Source organism: Elephas maximus, chromosome 3 (assembly GCF_024166365.1).
Source record: "Elephas maximus indicus isolate mEleMax1 chromosome 3, mEleMax1 primary haplotype, whole genome shotgun sequence".
Lineage (NCBI taxonomy): Eukaryota > Metazoa > Chordata > Mammalia > Proboscidea > Elephantidae > Elephas > Elephas maximus.
In genome coordinates this window covers 72,235,736-72,257,225 of record NC_064821.1, presented here as the reverse complement: position 1 = coordinate 72,257,225, position 21,490 = coordinate 72,235,736, and the positions used below count along the sequence as shown (strand labels likewise).

General features: G+C 41.0%; 1 protein-coding gene across 2 annotated transcripts in view; it reads right to left on the bottom strand.

Annotated features, from left to right (window-relative positions):
• The window catches only part of ZCCHC17 (zinc finger CCHC-type containing 17), a 92,391-nt gene that overhangs the window by 66,703 nt on the left and 4,198 nt on the right, over positions 1-21,490 (bottom strand). The window contains exon 2 of one of the 2 annotated variants that reach the window (XM_049878554.1): positions 14,833-14,956. In XM_049878554.1, coding sequence (XP_049734511.1) covers positions 14,833-14,898 — 66 coding nt within the window. In that variant the 5' untranslated portion in view covers positions 14,899-14,956. Of the gene's footprint in view, positions 1-14,832; positions 14,957-21,490 lie in introns of those variants that run through there. The other variant, XM_049878555.1, reaches the window with a different exon arrangement.

The window sequence follows — 21,490 nt, the reverse complement described above, 5'->3', positions numbered from 1 at the left end:
CCCTCTGCCGGTGCAGCTCTGGGAATGTTGCCTGAGGGCTCCCTGCAATTCAGGTCTGGTAACTCCTCTCCGCTTCTGAACCTTTGATGCTCAAGGCTCCCAGCTTGTCACAAATATACTTGTTTCACTTGTTTTTTTCGGGTCTTTGTTGTAAAGAGGGCTCGATGGAAGCGTCTGTCTATTCCACCATCTTGGCTCCCCTTTTTTTTTTGTTTTTAAGTTGGATTCAATTTTCCATTTTTTTTTTCCTTAAAAAAATATTGTGCTTTGGGTGGTTTACAGAACAAATTAGCTTCTCATTCAACAGCACACACATTATTTTGTGACACTGGTTACCAACCCCACGTGTCAACACTCCCCCTTCTGGACTTGGGTTCCTTATTACCGGCCTTTCTGTCCCCCCCTGCCTTCTAGTCCTTGCCCCTAGGCTGGTATGCCCCTTTAGTCTCGTTTTGTTTTATGGGCCTGTCTAATCCTTGGCCAGAGGGTGAGCCTCAGGAGTCACTTAATTACTGAGCTAAAAAGGTATCTAGGGGCCATACTCTCAGGGTTTCCCCAGTCTCTGTCAGGCCAGCAGGTCTGGTCTGGTTTTTTTTTTTTTTTTGGTTAGAATTTTGTTCTACATTTTCTCCAGCTCTGTCCGGGACTCTCTATTGAGGTCCCTGTCAGAGCAGTCAGTGGTGATAGCCAGGCACCATCTAGTTGGACTGGACTGTCTCGTGGAGGCCATGGCAGATGTGGTCCATTAGTTCTTTGGACTAATCTTTCCCTTGTATCTTTAGGTTTCTTCATTCTTCCTTGCTCCCTGAGACCAGTGGAGTATCCTAAATGGCTGCTCACAGGCTTTTAAGACCCCAGATGCTACTCACAAAAGCAGAATGTTGAGCATTTTCTTTATAAACTATGTTATGCCAATTGAGCTAGATGTTCCCCAAGGCCATGCTCCCTACAGCCCTCAGCCCAGCAATTCAGTCCCTCAGGGAGTTTGGATTTGTCTATGGAGCTTCCATGACCTTGCCTTGGACAAGTTGTACTGGCTTCCCCAGTACTGTGTACTTGTCTTACCCTTCACCAAAGTTACCACTTATCTATTGTCTATTTAGTGTTTTTCCATCCCCACCCTTTCCCTCCCTTGTAACCATCAAAGATTGTTTTTTTGTGTGTGTAAACCTTTTCATGAGTTTTTATAGTAGTGGTCTCGTACAATACTCGTCCTTTTGTGATTGATTTATTTCACTCAGCATGCCTTCCAGATTCATCTATGGTGTTTTGAAATGCTTCACAGATTCATCATTGTTCTTTATCATTGCATAGTACTCCACTGTGTGTATGTAACATAGTTTGTTCATCCATTCATCTGCTGACAGGCATCTAAGTTGTTTCCATCTTTTTGCTATTGTGAACAATGCTGCACTGAACATGGGTGTCTATTCGTGTGATGGCTCTTATTTCTCTAGGATATATTCCTGGCAGTGGGATTGCTGGATCATATGGTATTTCTATTTCTAGCTTTCTAAGGAAGTGCCATATTGTTTTCCAAAATAGTTGTGCCATTTTGCACTCCCACCAGCAGTGCATAAGAGTTCCAATCTCCCCGCAGCCTCTCCAACATTTGTTATTTTCTCTTTTTTTGATTCATGCCAGTAATGCTGGGGTTGAGATGGTATCTCACTGCGGTTTAATTTGCACTTTTCTAATGGCTAGTGTCTCAGTCATCTAGTGCTGCTGTAGCGGAAATACCACAAGTGGATGGTTTTAACAAAGAGAAATTTATTCTCTCACAGTCTAGTAGGCTACAAGTCCAAATTCAGGGCATCAGCTCCAGGGGAAGGCTTTCTCTATCGACTCTGGAGGAAGATCTTTGTCATCAATCTTCCCCTGGACTAGGAGCTTCTCTGCACAGGAACCTCAGATCCGAAGGATGCAACCTGATCCTGGTGCTGCCTTCTTGGTAGTATGAGGTCCCCATGTCTCTCTGCTGGCTTCTCTCTTTTATATTTCAAAAGAGATTAGCTTAAGACACTATCTAATCTTGTAGATCTCATCAATATAACTGCTACTAATCCATCTCATTACATCACAGTGACAGGATTTACAAAACATAGGAAAATCACATCAGATGACAAAATGGAAGACAATCATACAATACTGGGAATCATGACCTAGCTAAATTGACAGATATTTTTGAGGGACACAATTCAATTCATGACAGCTAGTGATCGCGAGCATTTCCTCATGTGTCTGTTGGCCGCTTTAATGTCTCTGTGGTGAAGTGTCTGTTCATATCCTTTGCCCATTTTTTAATTGGACTATTTGTCTTTTTGTTGTAAAGGTGTTGGATTTTCCTGCAGATTTTAGAGATTTGACCTTTGCAGGACTTGTCATAGCCAAAAATTTTTTCCCAGTTTGTAGGTTTTTCCAAAGTGACATCTGATATTTGTTCCTGGCAAAAATCTTTAAAAGTGTGCATGGTAGGTCCCTACATTGTAGATGGGGCAAAATAGTGTAGTTGTAGAAACAGCATGAGCTGTAGAGTTAAAAATGGGTCTCCTAATCCCAGCTCTGCTACTTCCTATCTGTGGGATCTTCAACACAACTTGCTAGTAAGGGCCTAAATTCCCATTTATACTCATTTTGTTGCTGCAGATAACAGATGATATAAATAAAGTGCAAGGCACCAATATCTGGCACCTAATGTACATCCAATAAACTGTAGCTTTTTAATAATTTACGCTTTAGATACTGAAGCGTAAAAGATTAGTGACTGGTAATATGAGCCTGAGACCAGATCTAGATGATGCCTGGCTACCACCAATGAATGCCCTGACAGGGAACACAACAGAGAGTCCCTAATAGAGCAAGAGAAAAGTGGTGCAGAACTCAAATTCACATAAAAAGATCAGATTTAATGATCTGAGTGAGACTAGAGGAAGCCCCAAAGACATGGCCCCAGACTCTGTTAACCCAGAATTAAAACTATTCCTGAAGCCAACTTTTCAAACAAAGATCAGATGGGACTATAAAATATAAAATACTTCTGAAAAGTATGCTTCTTAGTTCATGATACATGAGGCTAAATGGGCAGCTCCTGTCCAGAGGTGGGATGAAAAGGCAGAAAGGAATAGCTGGTTGAATGGACACATGAAATGTGGGATGGAAAGGGGGAGTGTGCTGTCATATTACAGGGGCTGCAACTACAGTCACATAACAATATGTGTATAAATTTTTGTATAAGAAATTAACTTGAGCTGCAAACTTTCACCTAAAGCACACACAGAGAAAAAGATTAGTGACTAGTAGAAAAGGACAACTGAATTAGACACAAGCTAGGTAGAGAACCTAGGTCCCTTGCTTTCTAATCCATTGCCTCCTATTTTACCAAACATCACCATTACTCACTTCAATGTTAGGAAACAGGCACAAACTTTCATTCTTCCTATTTTTCAATATGCATATTGGGATACAGCACTTGATCTAGATATCCAGGGTTACTCACCATTAAGAATGGGATAAGAACCAAAATGTTCTAAACTCCTATTTTACACTTATCGACATCTTTATGCTGGGGTAGGGACCAACAGTCCCAAAGATAAAGTACAATCAAGCAGCCACTGGTACTTAAAATCAAGGCAAGGTGGAGCTGGAGGGAAGAGTTTAGAGATTAGCTGGTCCAATCCTGTCATTTTACAAGTGAGGAAACTGAAGACCAGAGACACAAAGTGCTTACCCAAGTTCATAAAGCAATTTGTTCTCTGTAAAACAGGGCCACATGGATAAAGAAGGTAAGAATTTCCATTTTTAATTACCATAAAATCAAATCCCTTCTTTCTGGGCCCAGTGAAGGTACTTTGACTGGCTTTTGCTCCAGGGTTCTAGAAAGAGAGCTGAGCTTTCTCATTTTATATAACAACACCATTTAAGAGTATAATTATCTAACAAACTTAAAAGCAGCATCTGGAAGTTGGGGCCCAAATCACTTGCTCTATAAAGTAAGACAATCTCACTTTTCAATCCTGAAACTCCAGTATCACATTACGGTCTTTAGAGGAAATATTATAACAGACCTTAATTTGGTCTGTCCCAAAAGAAAAGGTTAATATGCTCCAGAATGAATGCACTCCACTGTTCAGTTAGGAAAAGGCATTCTTGCCTGTTTCTAGCACCAGGTGTTTCTAATACTGTGTCTCCTAGGGTGCAGTCAGAGTTAAAATTAACAGGATGGCACCTGTCATAGATGATCACACAGTCTGTCTGGTGTCCCCAAAATAATTAGTCTAATGGCTTAGGGAAAAAATTCAGTAATTATCTCAACTGAACTCTGGGCTTGGGTGAAATGAATATACCATCTTCAGATTAGAGGTTGCACTGGCCTTGAAACTAGTTATCCCTATAATGCAAGTGAGGAATTTATGGCTTAAAAACATTAAGTTATTTGCCCAAAGATACAAAGTTAGGAAGTGGCAGGTATAGAAGTTTGTTTGTTTTTCTAACCCAGTGCTATTTCCACCTTCCCAATACGAGTCTCCCCTCAGCATTTCTTTGGCTATGGCAGGGCCAGGCTAAATCCCAACTCCCACTTGCTATGCTTGTACTCCTTACCATGCTTAAAAGACTCCAGCACCAAGATGCCTCTCAGAGGACAAAAGAAAGATGAATACTGGCTTCTCAGCTATTTAGTTACTGAATGCCATTCCTGCTGGGCCCGCTAAGAGAAGAATTCCTAGGATATGGGCTACCTCACCAGTGTCTTCAAGGACAATTGGTCATAAAAGACTTGGATTCAACTTTATTCAAACATTTATTAACCACCTACACTACATGCAAGATACCATGTCAGGTACTGTGAAATAAAAGCAACTTAAAAAAAAGATGTCTAGTCTATTTTAAAATGAATTTGTAGTTACCAAGATATATGAGACAACCATGGCCCCTGCTCTCCAGTAACTCACAATCTAGTGGAGGAGACAGATACACACATAAAAAAAAAAAAAAAACATAAGTAACAATAAATCAAGGCAGCCTGTGATGCCATAACAAAGGTACAAACAAATGACTGTGGAATAATCAAATTTACCATCTACCTTCTGCCTGTACCTCAATTCAGTTAAAAGAATTCTCCTATAGGCCCTTCGGTTCCTCCCTGCATTTACGTACAGCTAAGCAATCCCAGCTGCAGTTTAGTAGAACGTGGACTTGGAGAAAGGCCCTGATTTAGATTCCTACCTTTGCCAATTATTAACCATGTGACCTTGGAAAATTTACTTAACCTCTAGGAAGACTTTCCTTATCCATAAAGTGGACTTCACAACTTCTTTGAAGAGATTCAGACAGAATGTGTGTGAAAGTACTTAATATAGTACCTGACATACATTAAAATTTTTTTAATTATAATGTAGCTAGGTCTTCTTTGTAAATATTAGACACTCATTATGTTTGCTGAATGAATATTCTGAAAATAGTTTCTTCTTTCCAATTTAACACGAAACTTCTCTTTCCCTAATCTCAATCACTTCTAAACCATGGGTTTTCAAAAAGTGCTCCTGAAATACTAAGCTAGAACTAAAGTTCTCTCTGGTAACATTCCTTGATAGTAAGATAAAATATAAAACCTATATTAGTTCAAGCCTCATCTCATCTAAGAAAAGCTGTAGGTCAGGAGCCACTCTACTAGAACTCGAAGTCAGTCTGTGGAGGGCAGAGTGCTCTTCTCTCTGTTTTGCACAGCACCTGACAAGTGAGGGCTTCAGGATCAGAGAAATCATTTCACCTTCAGTGCTACCACTTCCTTTTTGTGAGCTCTGGTACTTCACCAACCCTTGGGGAAACCACGAGCCTTCAAGGAAGAGGACAGAGGCTCCAACAAAGCGAAATTGTTTGCTGTTAGTGTTATTATCCTTTGTATCTTGCCTGTTTTAACACAAGTTGGGATCAACTTAGCAGAGTCAAGAGCCACGACTATCTATAAACACTGACGGTCACAAAGGCTGTCCTCAGAGAACTGACACCATTAGGAAGCAAAATTCCTCTTAGCCGTGAAGCAAGTATGAATTCTGTAAGAATGAGAGTTAAAATACTACAGGCACTCAAAAGATATGGAAAACGATATTTTGGCTTCACTTTTGCTTCAAGACAAAAAAGATAACTTTAATGAGCAACTGCTATGTTAATAAGATGATTGCTTATTTAACCATTACAGTAATTCTATTCAACAAATGAGAAAACTGAGGCTTAGTGAGTAAGTATATGAACTGGGCCTGGAATTCAGGTTCTATCTGGTTCCAAAGTCTCTGCTCTATAAATAAACACAATGCCTTCTCCTTCAAAGGTTGATCATTCAGTTAGTCATCAAAAACGTATTCAGCAGAGGCGGGGCCAAGATGGCGGACCAGGTAGACGCTACCCTGGATCCCTCTTGCAACAAAGACTCGGAAAAACAAGTGAATCAATCACATACATAACAATCTAAGAACCCTGAACAACAAACACAGATTTAGAGACGGAAAACGAACAAATACAGGGAAGCAGCGACTGTTTTCAGACCCTGGAGCCAGCGTCCCAGTCAGGTAACCTTGGCGCCGGGCATCTGGGCCCAGGGGAGCTGAACTCATAAATCTTGTGATGGCGCAAACAAGGGGCACAGCCCTACCCCCCTGAACTGAACCCGGGAGGGGGCCCAGCCGGTCCGCGTGGGCGGCGTGGCGATGCAGCTGGTGGGAGAACTCCCCGGGAGGCAGTGACTGGTTTTGGAGCCGGGAGTGCTGCGTCCCAGCCGGGGAACCCTGGCGCCAGGTATTTGACTGGGTGCTGTCACGGAGCAAGCACGGGGCGCAGCCCTACTCCCCTGAACTAACCCCGGGACAGGGCCCAGCCGGTCCGCGGGGGCGGCGAAGCGACGCGGTTGGCGGGAGGAGAAATCCCCCGGAGGCAGCCACTGATTTTGGAGCCGGGAGTAAAGCGTCCCAGCAGGGGAACCTTGACGCTAGGATTTGGACTGGCAGCGGAGGATCTGACCGCGGCTTCAGTGGGCCAGACCCTCGGGGGCAATCTCCACACAGCCAGCACACATAGGCGACACGCCCCTCGGGAATCTCAGATAAAATAGTCATTCCAAGCAAGACAAGCAACTCTGGCTATATTCTGAGGTGCTACTCTCCTATCTCACTGATCCCTCCCCCACCCTCCCCAGGCGGCATCATTAACATTGGAATTTCCTGAGCCAGAGGGAGAACGGCTCCGGCTCCGCAGCAGCTTTGCTTCCCCCTCCTCTTTTTTTTTTCTTTTGGTCTTTTCCTAACCCACTCTTCCGGCCTGAGAGAAGGAAACACAAAAAACCCAGGGACCAAAAATCCACCCCTAATTGGACTAAAAACACAGAACCAGCTACAGCCAAGCAGATATGATCCAAATCTCAGGCTTTCATCCTTACAGGGAAGAAGGTGGTGGTTAAAATCCAAAGGCAGTTCTGATAGGGATCTGACTGCATTTTTTTTTTTAGCGGATTTTCTGGAAAAACTAGTTTCCCAGTGATGGCTCGGAGACAGCAGTCCATATCAAACCACATAAAGAAGCAGACCATGACAGCTTCTCCAACCCCCCAAACAAAAGAATCAAAATCTTTCCCAACTGAAGATACAATTCTGGAATTATCAGATACAGAATATAAAAAACTAATTTACAGAATGCTTCAAGACATCAGAAACGAAATAAGGCAAACTGCAGAAAAAGCCAAGGAACACACTGATAAAACAGTAGAAGAACTCAAAAAGATTATTCAAGAACATAGTGGAAAAATTAATAAGTTGCAAGAATCCATAGAGAGACAGCATGTAGAAATCCAAAAGATTAACAACAAAATTACAGAATTAGACAACGCAATAGGAAGTCAGAGGAGCAGACTCAAGCAATTAGAATGCAGACTGGGACATCTGGAGGACCAGGGAATTAACACCAACATAGCTGGAAAAAAATCAGATAAAAGAATTAAAAAAAATGAAGAAACCCTAAGAATCATGTGGGACTCTATTAAGAAGGATAACTTGCGTGTGATTGGAGTTCCAGAACAGGGAGGGAGGACAGAAAACACAGAGAAAATAGTTGAAGAAATCCTGACACAAAACTTCCCTGACATCATGAAAGACGAAAGGATATCTATCCAAGATGCTCATCGAACCCCATTTAAGATTGATCCAAAAAGAAAAACACCAAGACATATTATCATCAGACTCGCCAAAACCAAAGATAAACAGAAAATTTCAAAACCAGCCAGGGAGAAAAGAAAGGCTTCCCTCAAGAGAGAATCAATAAGAATAAGTTCAGACTACTCAGCAGAAACCATGCAGGCAAGAAGGGAATGGGACGACATATACAGAGCACTGAAGGAGAAAAACTGCCAGCCAAGGATCATATAGCCAGCAAAACTCTCTCTGAAATATGAAGGCGAAATTAAGAGATTTACAGATAAACACAAGTTTAGAGAATTTGCAAAAACCAAACCAAAGCTACAAGAAATACTAAAGGATATTGTTTGGTCAGAAAATCAATAACATCACATACCAGCACAACACAAGGTCACAAAACAGAACATCCTGATATCAACTCAAATAGGGAAATCACAAAAACAAATTAAGATTAAAAAAAAAAAAAAAGGCTCATAACAGGGAATCACTGAAGTCAATCTGTAAAAGATCACAATAATCAAAAAGAGGAACTAAATACAGGAGGCATAGAACTGCCATATGGAGAGTAATATAAGGCGACATAGAACAATACAAGTTAGGTTTTTACTTAGAAAAATAGGGATAGATAATAAGGTAACCACAAAGAGGTATAACAACTCCATAACTCAAGATAAAAGCCAAGAAAAACGTAACGACTCAACAAACAAAGTCAAACACTACGAAAATGAGGATCTCACAATTTACTAAGAAAAATGTCTCAGCACAAAAAAGTATGTGGAAAAATGAAATTGTCAACAACACACATAAAAAGGCATCAAGATGACAACACTAAACACTTATTTATCTATAATTACGCTGAATGTAAATGGACTAAATGCACCAATAAAGAGACAGAGAGTCTCAGACTGGATAAGGAAACACGATCCGTCTATATGCTGCCTACAAGAGACACACCTTAGACTTAGAGACACAAACAAACTGAAACTCAAAGGATGGAAAAAAATATATCAAGCAAACAATAAGCAAAAAAGGAGTAGCAATATTAATTTCTGACAAAATAGACTTCAGACTTAAATCCACCACAAAGGATAAAGAAGGACACTACATAATGACAAAAGGGACAATTGATCAGGAAGACATAACCATATTAAACATTTATGCACCCAATGACAGGGCTGCAAGATACATAAATCAAATTTTAACAGAACTGAAAAGTGAGATAGACACCTCCACAATTATAGTAGGAGACTTCAACACACCACTTTCGGAGAAGGACAGGACATCCAGTAAGAAGCTCAATAGAGACACAGAAAACCTAATTTATACAGTCAACCAACTTGACCTCATTAACTTCTACAGAACTCTCTACCCAACTGCTGCAAAGCATACTTTTTTTTCTAGTGCACATGGGACATTCTCTAGAATAGACCACATATTAGGTCATAAAACAAATCTTTGCAGAATCCAAAACATCGAAATATTACAAAGCATCTTCTCAGACCACAAGGCAATAAAACTAGAAACCAATAACAGAAAAACTAGGGAAAAGAAATCAAATACTTGGAAACTGAACAATACCCTCCTGAAAAAAAACTGGGTTATAGAAGACATCAAGGAGGGAATAAGGAAATTCTTAGAAAGCAACGAGAATGAAAATACTTCCTATCAAAACCTCTGGGACACAGCAAAAGCAGTGCTCAGAGGCCAATTTATATCGATAAATGCACACATACAAAAAGAAGAAAGAGCCAAAATCAGAGAACTGTCCCTACAACTTGAACAAATAGAAAGTGAGCAACAAAAGAATCCATCAGGCTCCAGAAGAAAACAAATAATAAAAATTAGAGCTGAACTAAATGAATTAGAGAACAGAAAAACAATTGAAAGAATTAACAAAGCCAAAAGCTGGTTCTTTGAAAAAATTAACAAAATTGATAAACCATTGGCTAGACTGACTAAAGAAACACAGGAAAGGAAACAAATAACCCGAATAAGAAACGAGAAGGACCACATCACAACAGAACCAAATGAAATTAAAAGAATCATATCAGATTATTACAAAAAATTATACTCTAACAAATTTGCAAACCTAGAAGAAATGGATGAATTCCTGGAAAAACACTACCTACCTAAACTAGCACATTCAGAAGTAGAACAACTAAATAGACGCATAACGAAAAAAGAGATTGAAACGGTAATCAAAAAACTCCCAACAAAAAAAAGCCCTGGCCCGGACGGCTTCACTGCAGAGTTCTACCAAACTTTCAGAGAAGAGTTAACACCACTACTACTAAAGGTATTTCAAAGCATAGAAAATGACGGAATACTACCCAACTCATTCTATGAAGCCACCATCTCCCTGATATCAAAACCAGGTAAAGACATTACAAAAAAAGAAAATCACAGACCTATATCCCTCGTGAACATAGATGCAAAAATCCTCAACAAAATTCTAGCCAATAGAATTCAACAACATATCAAAAAAATAATTCACCACGATCAAGTGGGATTTATACCAGGTATGCAAGGCTGGTTTAATATCAGAAAAACCATTAATGTAATCCACCATATAAATAAAACAAAAGACAAAAACCACATGATCTTATCAATTGATGCAGAAAAAGCATTTGACAAAGTCCAACACCCTTTTATGATAAAAACTCTCACCAAAGTAGGAATTGAAGGAAAATTCCTCAACATAATAAAGGGCATCTATGCAAAGCCAACAGCAAACATCATTCTAAATGGAGAGAACCTGAAAGCATTTCCCTTGAGAACAGGAACCAGACAAGGATGCCCTTTATCACGGCTCTTATTCAACATCGTGCTAGAAGTCCTAGCCAGGGCAATTAGGCTAGACAAAGAAAAAAAAGGCATCCGGATTGGCAAGGAGGAAGTAAAATTATCTCTATTTGCAGATGACATGATCTTAGACACAGAAAACCCTAAGGAATCCTCCAGAAAACTACTGAAACTAATAGAAGAGTTTGGCAGAGTCTCAGGCTATAAGATAAACATACAAAAATCACTTGGATTCCTCTACATCAACAAAAAGAACATTGAAGAGGAAATAACCAAATCAATACCATTCACAGTAGCCCCCCAAAAGATAAAATACTTAGGAATAAATCTTACCAAGGGTGTAAAAGACCTATACAAAGAAAACTACAAAGCTCTACTACAAGAAATTAAAAAGGACCTACTTAAGTGGAAAAACATACCTTGCTCATGGATAGGAAGACTTAACATAGTAAAAATGTCTATTCTACCAAAAGCCATCTATACATAAAATGCACTTCCGATCCAAATTCCAATGTCATTTTTTAAGGTGATAGAGAAACAAATCACCAACTTCATATGGAAGGGAAAGAAGCCTCGGATAAGCAAAGCATTACTGAAAAAGAAGAAGAAAGTGGGAGGCTTCACTCTACCTGATTTCAGAACCTATTATACAGCCACAGTAGTCAAAACAGCCTGGTACTGGTACAACAACAGGCACATAGACCAGTGGAACAGAATTGAGAACCCAGATATAAATCCAAACACATATGAGCAGCTGATATTTGACAAAGGCCCAGTGTCAGTTAATTGGGGAAAAGATAGTCTTTTTAACAAATGGTGCTGGCATAATTGGATATTCATTTGCAAAAAAATGAAACAGGACCCATACCTCACACCAAGCACAAAAACTAACTCCAAGTGGATCAAAGACCTAAACATAAAGACTAAAACGATAAAGATCATGGAAGAAAAAATAGGGACAACCCTAGGAGCCCCAATACAAGGCATAAACAGAATACAAAACACTACCAAAAATGACGAAGAGAAACCAGATAACTGGGAGCTCCTAAAAATCAAACACCTATGCTCATCTAAAGACTTCACCAAAAGAGTAAAAAGACCACCTACAGACTGGGAAAGAATTTTCAGCTATGACATCTCCGACCAGCGCCTGATCTCTAAAATCTACATGATTCTGTCAAAACTCAACCACAAAAAGACAAACAACCCAATCAAGAAGTGGGCAAAGGAAATGAACACACACTTCACTAAAGAAGATATTCAGGCAGCTAACAGACACATGAGAAAATGTTCTGGATCATTAGCCATTAGAGAAATGCAAATTAAAACTACGATGAGATTCCATCTCACTCCAACAAGGCTGGCATTAATCCAAAAAAACACAAAATAATAAATGTTGGAGAGGCTGCGGAGAGATTGGAACTCTTATACACTGCTGGTGGGAATGTAAAATGGTACAACCACTTTGGAAATCTATCTGGCATTATCTTAAACAGTTAGAAATAGAACTACCATACAACCCAGAAATCCCACTCCTCGGAATATACCCTAGAGAAACAAGAGCCTTCACACAAACAGATATATGCACACCCATGTTTATTGCAGCACTGTTTACAATAGCAAAAAGCTGGAAGCAACCAAGGTGTCCATCAACGGATGAATGGGTAAATAAACTATGGTATATTCACACAATGGAATACTACGCATCGATAAAGAACAGTGAGGAATCTGTGAAACATTTCATAACATGGAGGAACCTGGAAGGCATTATGCTCAGTGAAATCAGTCAGAGGCGAAAGGACAAATATTGAATAAGACCACTATTATAAGATCTTGAGAAATAGTATAAACTGAGAAGAACACATACTTTTGTGGTTACGAGGCGGGGAGGGAGGGAGGGAGGGAGAGGGTTTTTTACTGATTAATTAGTAAATAAGAACTGCTTTAGGTGAAGGGAAGGACAACACTCAATACATGGAAAGTCAGCCCAATTGGACTGGACCAAAAGCAAAGAAGTTTCCGGGATAAAATGAATGCTTCAAAGGTCAGCGGAGCAAGGGCGGGGGTTTGGGAACCATGCTCTAAGGGGACTTCTAAGTCAACTGGCCAAATAATTGTTATGAAAACATTCTGCATCCCACTTTGAAATGTGACGTCTGGGGTCTTAAATGCTAACAAGCAGCCATCTAAGATGCATCAATTGGTCTCAACCCACCTGGAGCAAAGGAGAATGAAGAACACCAAGGTCACACGACAACGAAGAGCCCAAGAGACAGAAAGGGCCACATGAACCAGAGACCTACATCATCCTGAGACCAGAAGAACTAGTTGGTGCCCGGCCACAATCAATGACTGCCCTGACAGGGAGCACAACAGAGAACCCCTGAGGAAGCAGGAGATCAGTGGGATGCAGACCCCAAATTCTCATAAAAATACCATACTTAATGGTCTGACTGTGACTAGAGGAATCCCGGCGGGCATGGTCCCCAAACCTTCTGTTGGCACAGGACAGGAACCATTCCCGAAGACAATTCATCAGACATGAAAGGGACTGGACAGTGGGTAGGAGAGAGATGCTGAAGAAGAGTGAGCTAATAATATCAGGTGGACACTTGAGACTGTGTTGGCATCTCCTGTCTGGAGGGGGGATGGGAGGATAGAGAGAGTTGGAAGCTTGCAAAATTGTCACGAAAGGAGAGACTGGAAGGGCTGACTCATTATGGGGAGAGCAAGTGGGAGTAAGGAGTAAGATGTATATAAACTTATATGTGACAGACTGACTTGATTTGTAAACGTTCACTTGAAGCTCAATAAGAGTTAATTAAAAAAAAAAAAGTATTCAGCACCTACTATTTTCTACCCACCTACCTGTGCTTGAGATATATAGTAGTGAACAAAACACACACAGCTCCGCCCTGGTGGAACTTAACAGTTCTGGGAGGAAGGCAGACATTAAATAAGTACATAAATAAAAACAGGGTGGACCTATTTATGTAGGGTGGAAAAAAAAGGCCTCTGAGGAGATAATATTAGGGCTGAGATCTAAAAGATGGAGGAAGCAAACTTAGAATGTTCTGAGCTGTTAGGAGGCCAGTGTGGCTGGAGTATGAGCAGAGCAGAACAAGTCAACACTGTCAGAGGAGGCAGAGGCCAAGTCATGGAAGGGCCATGAAAATAAGATTGGATCCATTCAAGTACAATAAGAAGCATCTGAAGCTGTGAGTAGAAGCAGCATGGTCCAATCTGTGTTTTTAAAATGTTATCCTGGTTAAACTATGAAGAACAGGTAGGAAAGGGGCTATAAAAGACACAGGCGGTAGGGCACTGTAGTAGGCCAGTTAAGAAATGGAGACCTTGAACTAATGGGGTATCAAGGGAGTAGAGAAATATACAAACCAGAGTTATACTTAGGAGGTAAAAATGATAGGGTTACTGACAGACTGGAGAGGGAAGGAAAATCAAGATCAAATCGAGTGGGGAAAACAAGATTTCTCCCATCATACGAGATGATGTCCAGATTTCTAGCTTGGGCACCTGAATGGATAGTGGCTCCACTTGCTGAGACAGAAAAAGACTAGAAGGGGAACAGGTTTGTTAAGAAAAAAAATCAAGAATTTAATTTAAAACATAAATTTGAGATGCTAAGAGATATTCAAATGAAAATGTCAAGTGTACAGTTAGAGTCCAGAGCTTGGAGGAGGTATGTGTGATAGCCAGATGTTGCACTAGCCCTTCCTGTTCGGCCTCAAACGCTCAAGATATTCTCCCGTGGACAGGAGCTCCAAATGCAGCTGCTTTTCACCCTAAATCTGTGTTAATATAAATGGTAGGTTCAAAGTACAAAACAACATACCTCCCCTTGGAAAATAGTGTAGAGAGCAGGCAAGTTTTCCATGGTCTCGGGCCTTCCTGAATTCATCCTTAATGTTCTATGGCTCCTCCATTTCTCATTTCCTAAGGCTAATAATTCAAGTGTCCTGTCACAAAGAAATAAGACAGACAACAATTAGAGAGATATGTGCATTAAACAAGAAATGAATGAGCAGAGAATCTACAGCCAGTCTACAGAATAATACCTTTAGATTTAACACCATGTACTTTTATCCAAATCTCAGTCTTACTATTGACTCTAATTGTAGGATCTATTATCTAATTTCTTTTCAGTTTGTTATTTACCCAAGCCCTTAGTTTACTGATATTTTTTATTGCTTTTGTTGCCTTTTTTTTTTTTGGCCAAGGGAAGGTGTCTGGTGTGTGTGTGGTAGAGAGTGGTAGAACAAATCTCAAAAAAAAAAAAAACAGAACGATAATAGTAATAATAACTAACAATCATCAACCATTTACTATGTCCAAACCCAAAACTAAACCTGTTGCCATCGAGTTGATTTAAACTCATGGCAACGCGATGGGACAGAGTAGAGCTGCCCCACAGGGTTTCGAAGCAGTGGCAGGTGGATTCAAACTGCCGATCTTTTGGTTAGTAGCCAAGTTCTTAACCACTGCACCACCAGGGCTGCTTACTGGGCCCAGGCATGTGCGATATCTCATTTAATCCTCAAAATTCTAAAGATAGGTGACAGGAAAGACAACACACAATACAGACGAGGTCAGCACAACTGGACTAAATCGAAAGCAAAGAAGTTTCCTGAATAAACTGAACACTTCGAAGGCCAGCGTAGCAGGGGCAGGGGTTTGGCAACCATGGTTTCAGGGGACTTCTAAGTCAATTGGCATAACAAAATCTATTAAGAAAACATTCTGCACCCCACTTTGAACAGTGGCATCTGGGGTCTTAAACACTAGCAAGCAGCCATCTAAGATACATCAATTGGTCTCAACCCACCTGGACCTAAGTTGAATGAAGAACACCAAGAACACAAGATAATTACGAGGCCGAGAGACAGAAAGGGCCACATAAACCCGAGACATCAGCCTGAGACCAGAAGAGCTAGATGGTGCCTGGCTACAACCGATGACTGCCCTGACAGGGAACACAACAAAGAACCCCTGAAGGAGCAGGACAGCAGCAGGTTGCAGACTCCAAATTCTCATAAAAAGACCAGACTTAATGGTCTGACTGAGACTAAAAGGACCCTGGTGGTCATGGCCCCCAGACCTTCTGTTGGCCCAGGACACGAACCATTCCCAAAGCCAACTCTTCAGACATGGATTGGACTGGACAATGGGTTGGAGAGGGATGCTGGTGAGGAGTGAGCTTCTTGGATCAGGTGGATACTTGAGACTATGGTGGCATCTCCTGCCTGGAGGGGAGATGAGAGGGTAGAGGGGGTTGGATGCTGCCAAAATGGACACATAAGGAGAGTTGGAGGGAGGGGGTGGACTGGCTCATTAGGGGGAGAGCAATTATAATCTTTCGCTTAAAGCACAATAAAAATTAAAAAAAAAAAAAATTCTAACGATGTAGGTTCCATTATTACCATACTACATAGATGAGAAAACCAAAGTTGCCAAAGGTTACATTACTAGGACTATGTCAAAAAGCCAGCAAATAGTGGAGTCAAACTGTGGCTGACTCAAGTCCATGCTCTTAACCACTATTGTTGTTGTTGTTGTTGGGTGCCATAGAGTCGGTTCCCACTCATAGCAACCCTACGTACAACAGAACAAAACACTGCTCAGTCCTGCGCCATCCTCATAATCGTTGTTATGCTTCAGCCCACTGTTACAGCCACTGTATCAATCCATCTTATTGAGGGTCTTCCTATTTTTCACTGACCTTCTACTTTACCAAGCATGACATCCTTCTCCAGGGACTGATCCCACCTGGTAACATGTCCTTAATCACTGTGCTAGGTATTAAATCTGAAGTGACTTCAAAAAAAGAACAGCAAATTAACACAAATTATCTCATTTAAACCTCACAACAAATCTATTCATCCTATTTTACAGATGATGGCATCAAAGCAGAGGAGTTATATAGCTTGCACAAAGTTTCACAGCTAGTAAGTGGTAAGAACTGGAATTTCTATCCAGGCCTTTTTTTTTTTTTTAAGTAATATTTTATTGTGTTTTCATTGAAAGTTTACACAGCAAATTAGGTTCTCATTGGACAATTTCTACACACTGTTCAGTGACATTAGTTACACTTTTCACAATGTGTCAGCATTCTCTTTAATTGTGTTCTGCTTGTTCTGTTTTCAGTACTCTAGTTTCTTCCCCCTTATCTTCTCGTCTGTCTTAGTCATCTAGTGCTGCTATAACCAAAATACCACAAATGGATGGCTTTCACAAAGAGAAATTTATTCTCTCACAGCCTAGGAGGTTACAAGTCCAAATTCAGGGAAACTCTCTGTTGGCTCTGGAGGAAGGTCCTTGTCATCCATTTTTCTTCGGTCTGGGTGCATCTCAACACAGGAACCTCAGGACCTCAGGTCCAAAGGACATGCTCTGCTTTCTTGGTGGTATGAGGTTCCCTACTCTCTCCTTGCTTTCTTTGCCTTTTTATCTCTTTAGAGACAAAAGCTGGTACAGGCCAAACCCCAGGGAAACTCTTTTTACTTTGGATCAGGATGTGACCTGGGTAAGGGTGGTATTACAATCCCACCCTAATCCTAACATAAAATTATAATCACAAAATGATGGACAACCACACAATACTGGGAATCGGGCCTAACCAAGTTGACACATATTTTAGGGGGACACAATTCAATCCATGACATCACCTTTGCTTTAGAGTAATTGTTGACCTTTTGGTTTCACAGAGTGTTTCAATGGAGCACTGTACTCACAGAAATTGTCAAATGAGAACCTAATTTGCTGTGCAAACTTTCACCGAAAACACAATAAAACACACAGGTACTCCTTTATTTTGTGTGCCAATGTTACTTTGCTAAATGGTGACCTCTGGGAACAGTTTCAGTTCAAGGTTTAAACAGTTGCTCAGGGTGACAGTCTCAGAGAGTCCTCTAGTCTCAGTTGGCCCAGTAAGTCTGGACTTTTTAAGAATTTGAGTTCTGTTCCGTGTTCTTCTCCTGTTCAATCATGGTCTATCCATTGTGGCCCCGTTGTTCTTCTGGTTCTCAGGGTAGATGAGGCTACGGCTTGTGTAGGTTATCAGCCCTGTTGACTAGTTTCTTGAGACTTTGGTCTCCATCTTTCTCTCTTGCTCTTGAGGAGTAGAGACCAGTAGTTATATTCTAGATGGCTCAATCCAGGTCATTCTGACTCCAGAGGCAACACTATTAACTGCTATGCTATACCACCTATACTTAAATTAGTTGAATTTTGACTCTGCTTCTCACAGGCAGGATCTCCCAGATTTGGACTCTTCCACAAATCCCAATTTGGGGATGAACACCTCTGAGTTCCTAAAACCTTTCAGTGCTGCTCTCCATCTCTACCTCTGTGATGGTTAAGGTTGTGTGTCAGCTTGGCTGGGCCATGATACTCAGTAGTTTGACAGTCGTATGATGTTGTGATCACTTCCATAAGGAGATTTGATATGATGTGATCACCTCCATGATGGGATCTACTGTGAGTAGCCAATCAGTTGAAAGGGGTGTCCTTGGACATGTGGCCTGCATTGAATATAAGCAGATATTCTGGCAAGGTTTGTGGGCTTTTGCTCATTCTGGATCCTGCAGCTGGCTCCTGTTTGTCTGACCTCTGGTTCTTGGGCCTTGAGCTAGCAGTTTACCTGCAGTCTTGCCTGCCAATCTTGGGGTTTGTCAATCTTCACAGCCTGTGAGCAAGAGCCCTGATGTCTGATCTGCCCATCTTGAGTTCGCCAGCCCCTGTGGCTACATGAATCAGGAGGAGCCTCTATCCTGACCCACAGACTTGGGACATTGCAGCCTCTACAATCACATTAGCCATTTTCTTGATATAAGTCTCTCTATATATTTGTATTTACATACTTCACTGGTTTTGCTTCTCTAGAAAACTCAGCCTTAGACAACCTCCATCTCCTACAGCTCACTTTCCCATATTCTTGCTGCAAATCTCTTAAAACTGAGCCTGGGGGTTTCGGTACCGATTCATTTTTCTCTTCAACCCAGTCCCGTCTCATTCATACCTTTCAGGAGTTCATCAAATATTTAGGTCCACTGATGGCACCTTTCTCCCATTTCCTACGGTACCGTAGATCTTATCTGATTTTTTCATTACATCCCTGGTCATTTCAAGGAGCCCTGGTGGCACAGTGGTTAAGAGTTCAGCTGCTAACCAAAGGTCAACAGTCCAAATCACCAGCAGCTACTTGGAAACCCTATGGGGCAGTTCTACTCTGTTCTATAGGGTCACCATGAGTTGGAATTGACTTGACGGCAACAGGTTTCAATAGATCACTGAGAAACAGGAAAGATGAATTAATAGGCTGTCATCCTGAAATGAAAAGTCACTGTCTGACACTTTAATAGGCTAGTAGCCCCTTCCACTCTGAAACTCAGACTCTTAACAATGCTTCTCTACCTTTCTATGCATATGAATCATGTTAAAGTGCAGACTATGATTCAATAGGTCTGAGGCGGTGCCCTAGATTCCGCATTTCTAACAAGTTCCCAGGTGATACTGATGTCACTGGAGTAGCAAGTCTTAGAGCTTTAGAGTTGAAAGGGACCTTAGAGATATGCTTGTTTAATGTCCTTGTTTTAAACAGACAGAAAGTTAGCAATCTCTAATAGCTCTTAACCATGCCCCTTTACTCTGCAGGATAAATCACTGCTAGATATAAAAAAAAAAAAAAGGTATCTTTATTTTATAAAGATAAATGGCTCTGTCCTCAGCTCTTTTTCATGACCTCCTAGTTTCACTTGATACTAGTAAGTCTTGAAACTCTAGTCTCCTTGGGATTTCATAGCCATATAATTTCTTCTCTCCTCAACTCCCAGCTCAGCCCCCTCAATTTCAGATGATGACTTCATGTCCTACTTTTGGAATGTATTCCTGACTTACAATGGATTAACTTGATCTCCTCACTAAAAAAACAGAAATAAGAGAAAATCCTATCACGTTTCCAAACCCTCCTTCTAGGATCATCCCAACGCCCAGGAACATCCCTATCCTTGAGTTCCGTGAGACAACCTGCGTTCTCATATGTAAACTTGCCCTTTTCTGTTTAAGCCACCAAAGTTGGTTTTTATTACCTTACTAAAAGCAATGGATAGAATGGAGGCAGCTTTGTCAATTCTTAAGAATTGGCTAGTAAACAGGTTAAACCCAATATACAGTGAACCCAACCTGCAAACTTGCAAGTATCAAAACCTGGATGGATTCTGCCTCTTCTCATTTCTTGTCCTCCCTTCCCTTTGCCTGGCACCCCTCACCTCACACCCCAGAACAGGGGTTATTAACCTGAGGTTAATGGCTCTACAAAGAGACCTGTATTATCCTGCCAACTGTTGTAGCATTAGTAGGGTAGAAAATCTATAGAAGATCAGCAGCTGGGGCATCTAAATTGAACTCAAACATCTTAGTCAAGCTACTCTACCACCTGTTCCTCTCCAAACAAAGGCTATGAAAAGGGCAATAAAAGTGAAAATGATCTTGTTTCTTACAGATTTCTGTTGTTATAAGTGAATGAACAGGTGAGTCTAAAACTCTCCTGCTTCCTCCTCTTGTAGCATGGAAAACCCTATATGATTTTTCAAGAAGGAAACTGGCATGCATCTTTGAGGGAATGCCTCAAAATACAACAGTAACAGGTTCACAATATCAGGAAAGCAGAGGGTTGCCATTTTTAAGATGGCATTTAAAGTTTCTAATTACGTTCTGTGAAGCCCTAGGGTTCTGTAGAAATTATTCAGAGGCTCCTCAGCTAATTCAAGTTTATTTTTAAAAAGTCAGTTCTGAAATATATAGGTCACCACAGGGTTCAGGAAGAAAGCCAAAGAGGCAGGGCTCTAGGCCAGCCAACCAAACCAGAACGGGGGCTTTCATTCAAATGGTGGCAGGGGTAGAGCCCCCAAAGAAACAAGAGTTAGGGAGGCACCACTCCAGAGCAATTGGGAGGGTAGGAGCCTATCCTTAGTAATTGGGCAGAGGTTGATTATTGCTGATTCCTACTTGCTCTTCCAGCCTTCGAGTGGGCCCTGGTGGGGGCAAGTGGATGTGACTGGAGGAATGCCTGCTTGACAGAATATTCTGCTTTGATCCAGTTTATATATATATTAAGCTTCTGTATAAGATTTCAGTTGGAAAAAAAGCTTTGATTCTTTAAAAAAAGTTAAAAAAAAAACCAAAACTTTGAGATATAGTCTAGTCAGAAAGAACCACTCCAAATGGTGCACTTTCATCGTTGTCAATTTACTTGCACCATTAGGAGTTGCCTTGCAATAGTTCTCAAGGCAGAAAATCTTCCCTGAGTGCTTCATTTCATTTGAGCACTTTAAACAATTGTACAATGTCGGGAAGCAACAAAGACTCAGTTTTTCTACCCTCAAGGGGCACAGCAAGGAAAGTGTCAGGGAGAGGGGGAACAGTAGAGAAATGGTAGCCCAGAGCCAGGTCAAAGCTGGCTGTAGAGGAAATCTGCAAAGACGAGCAACCCAGTG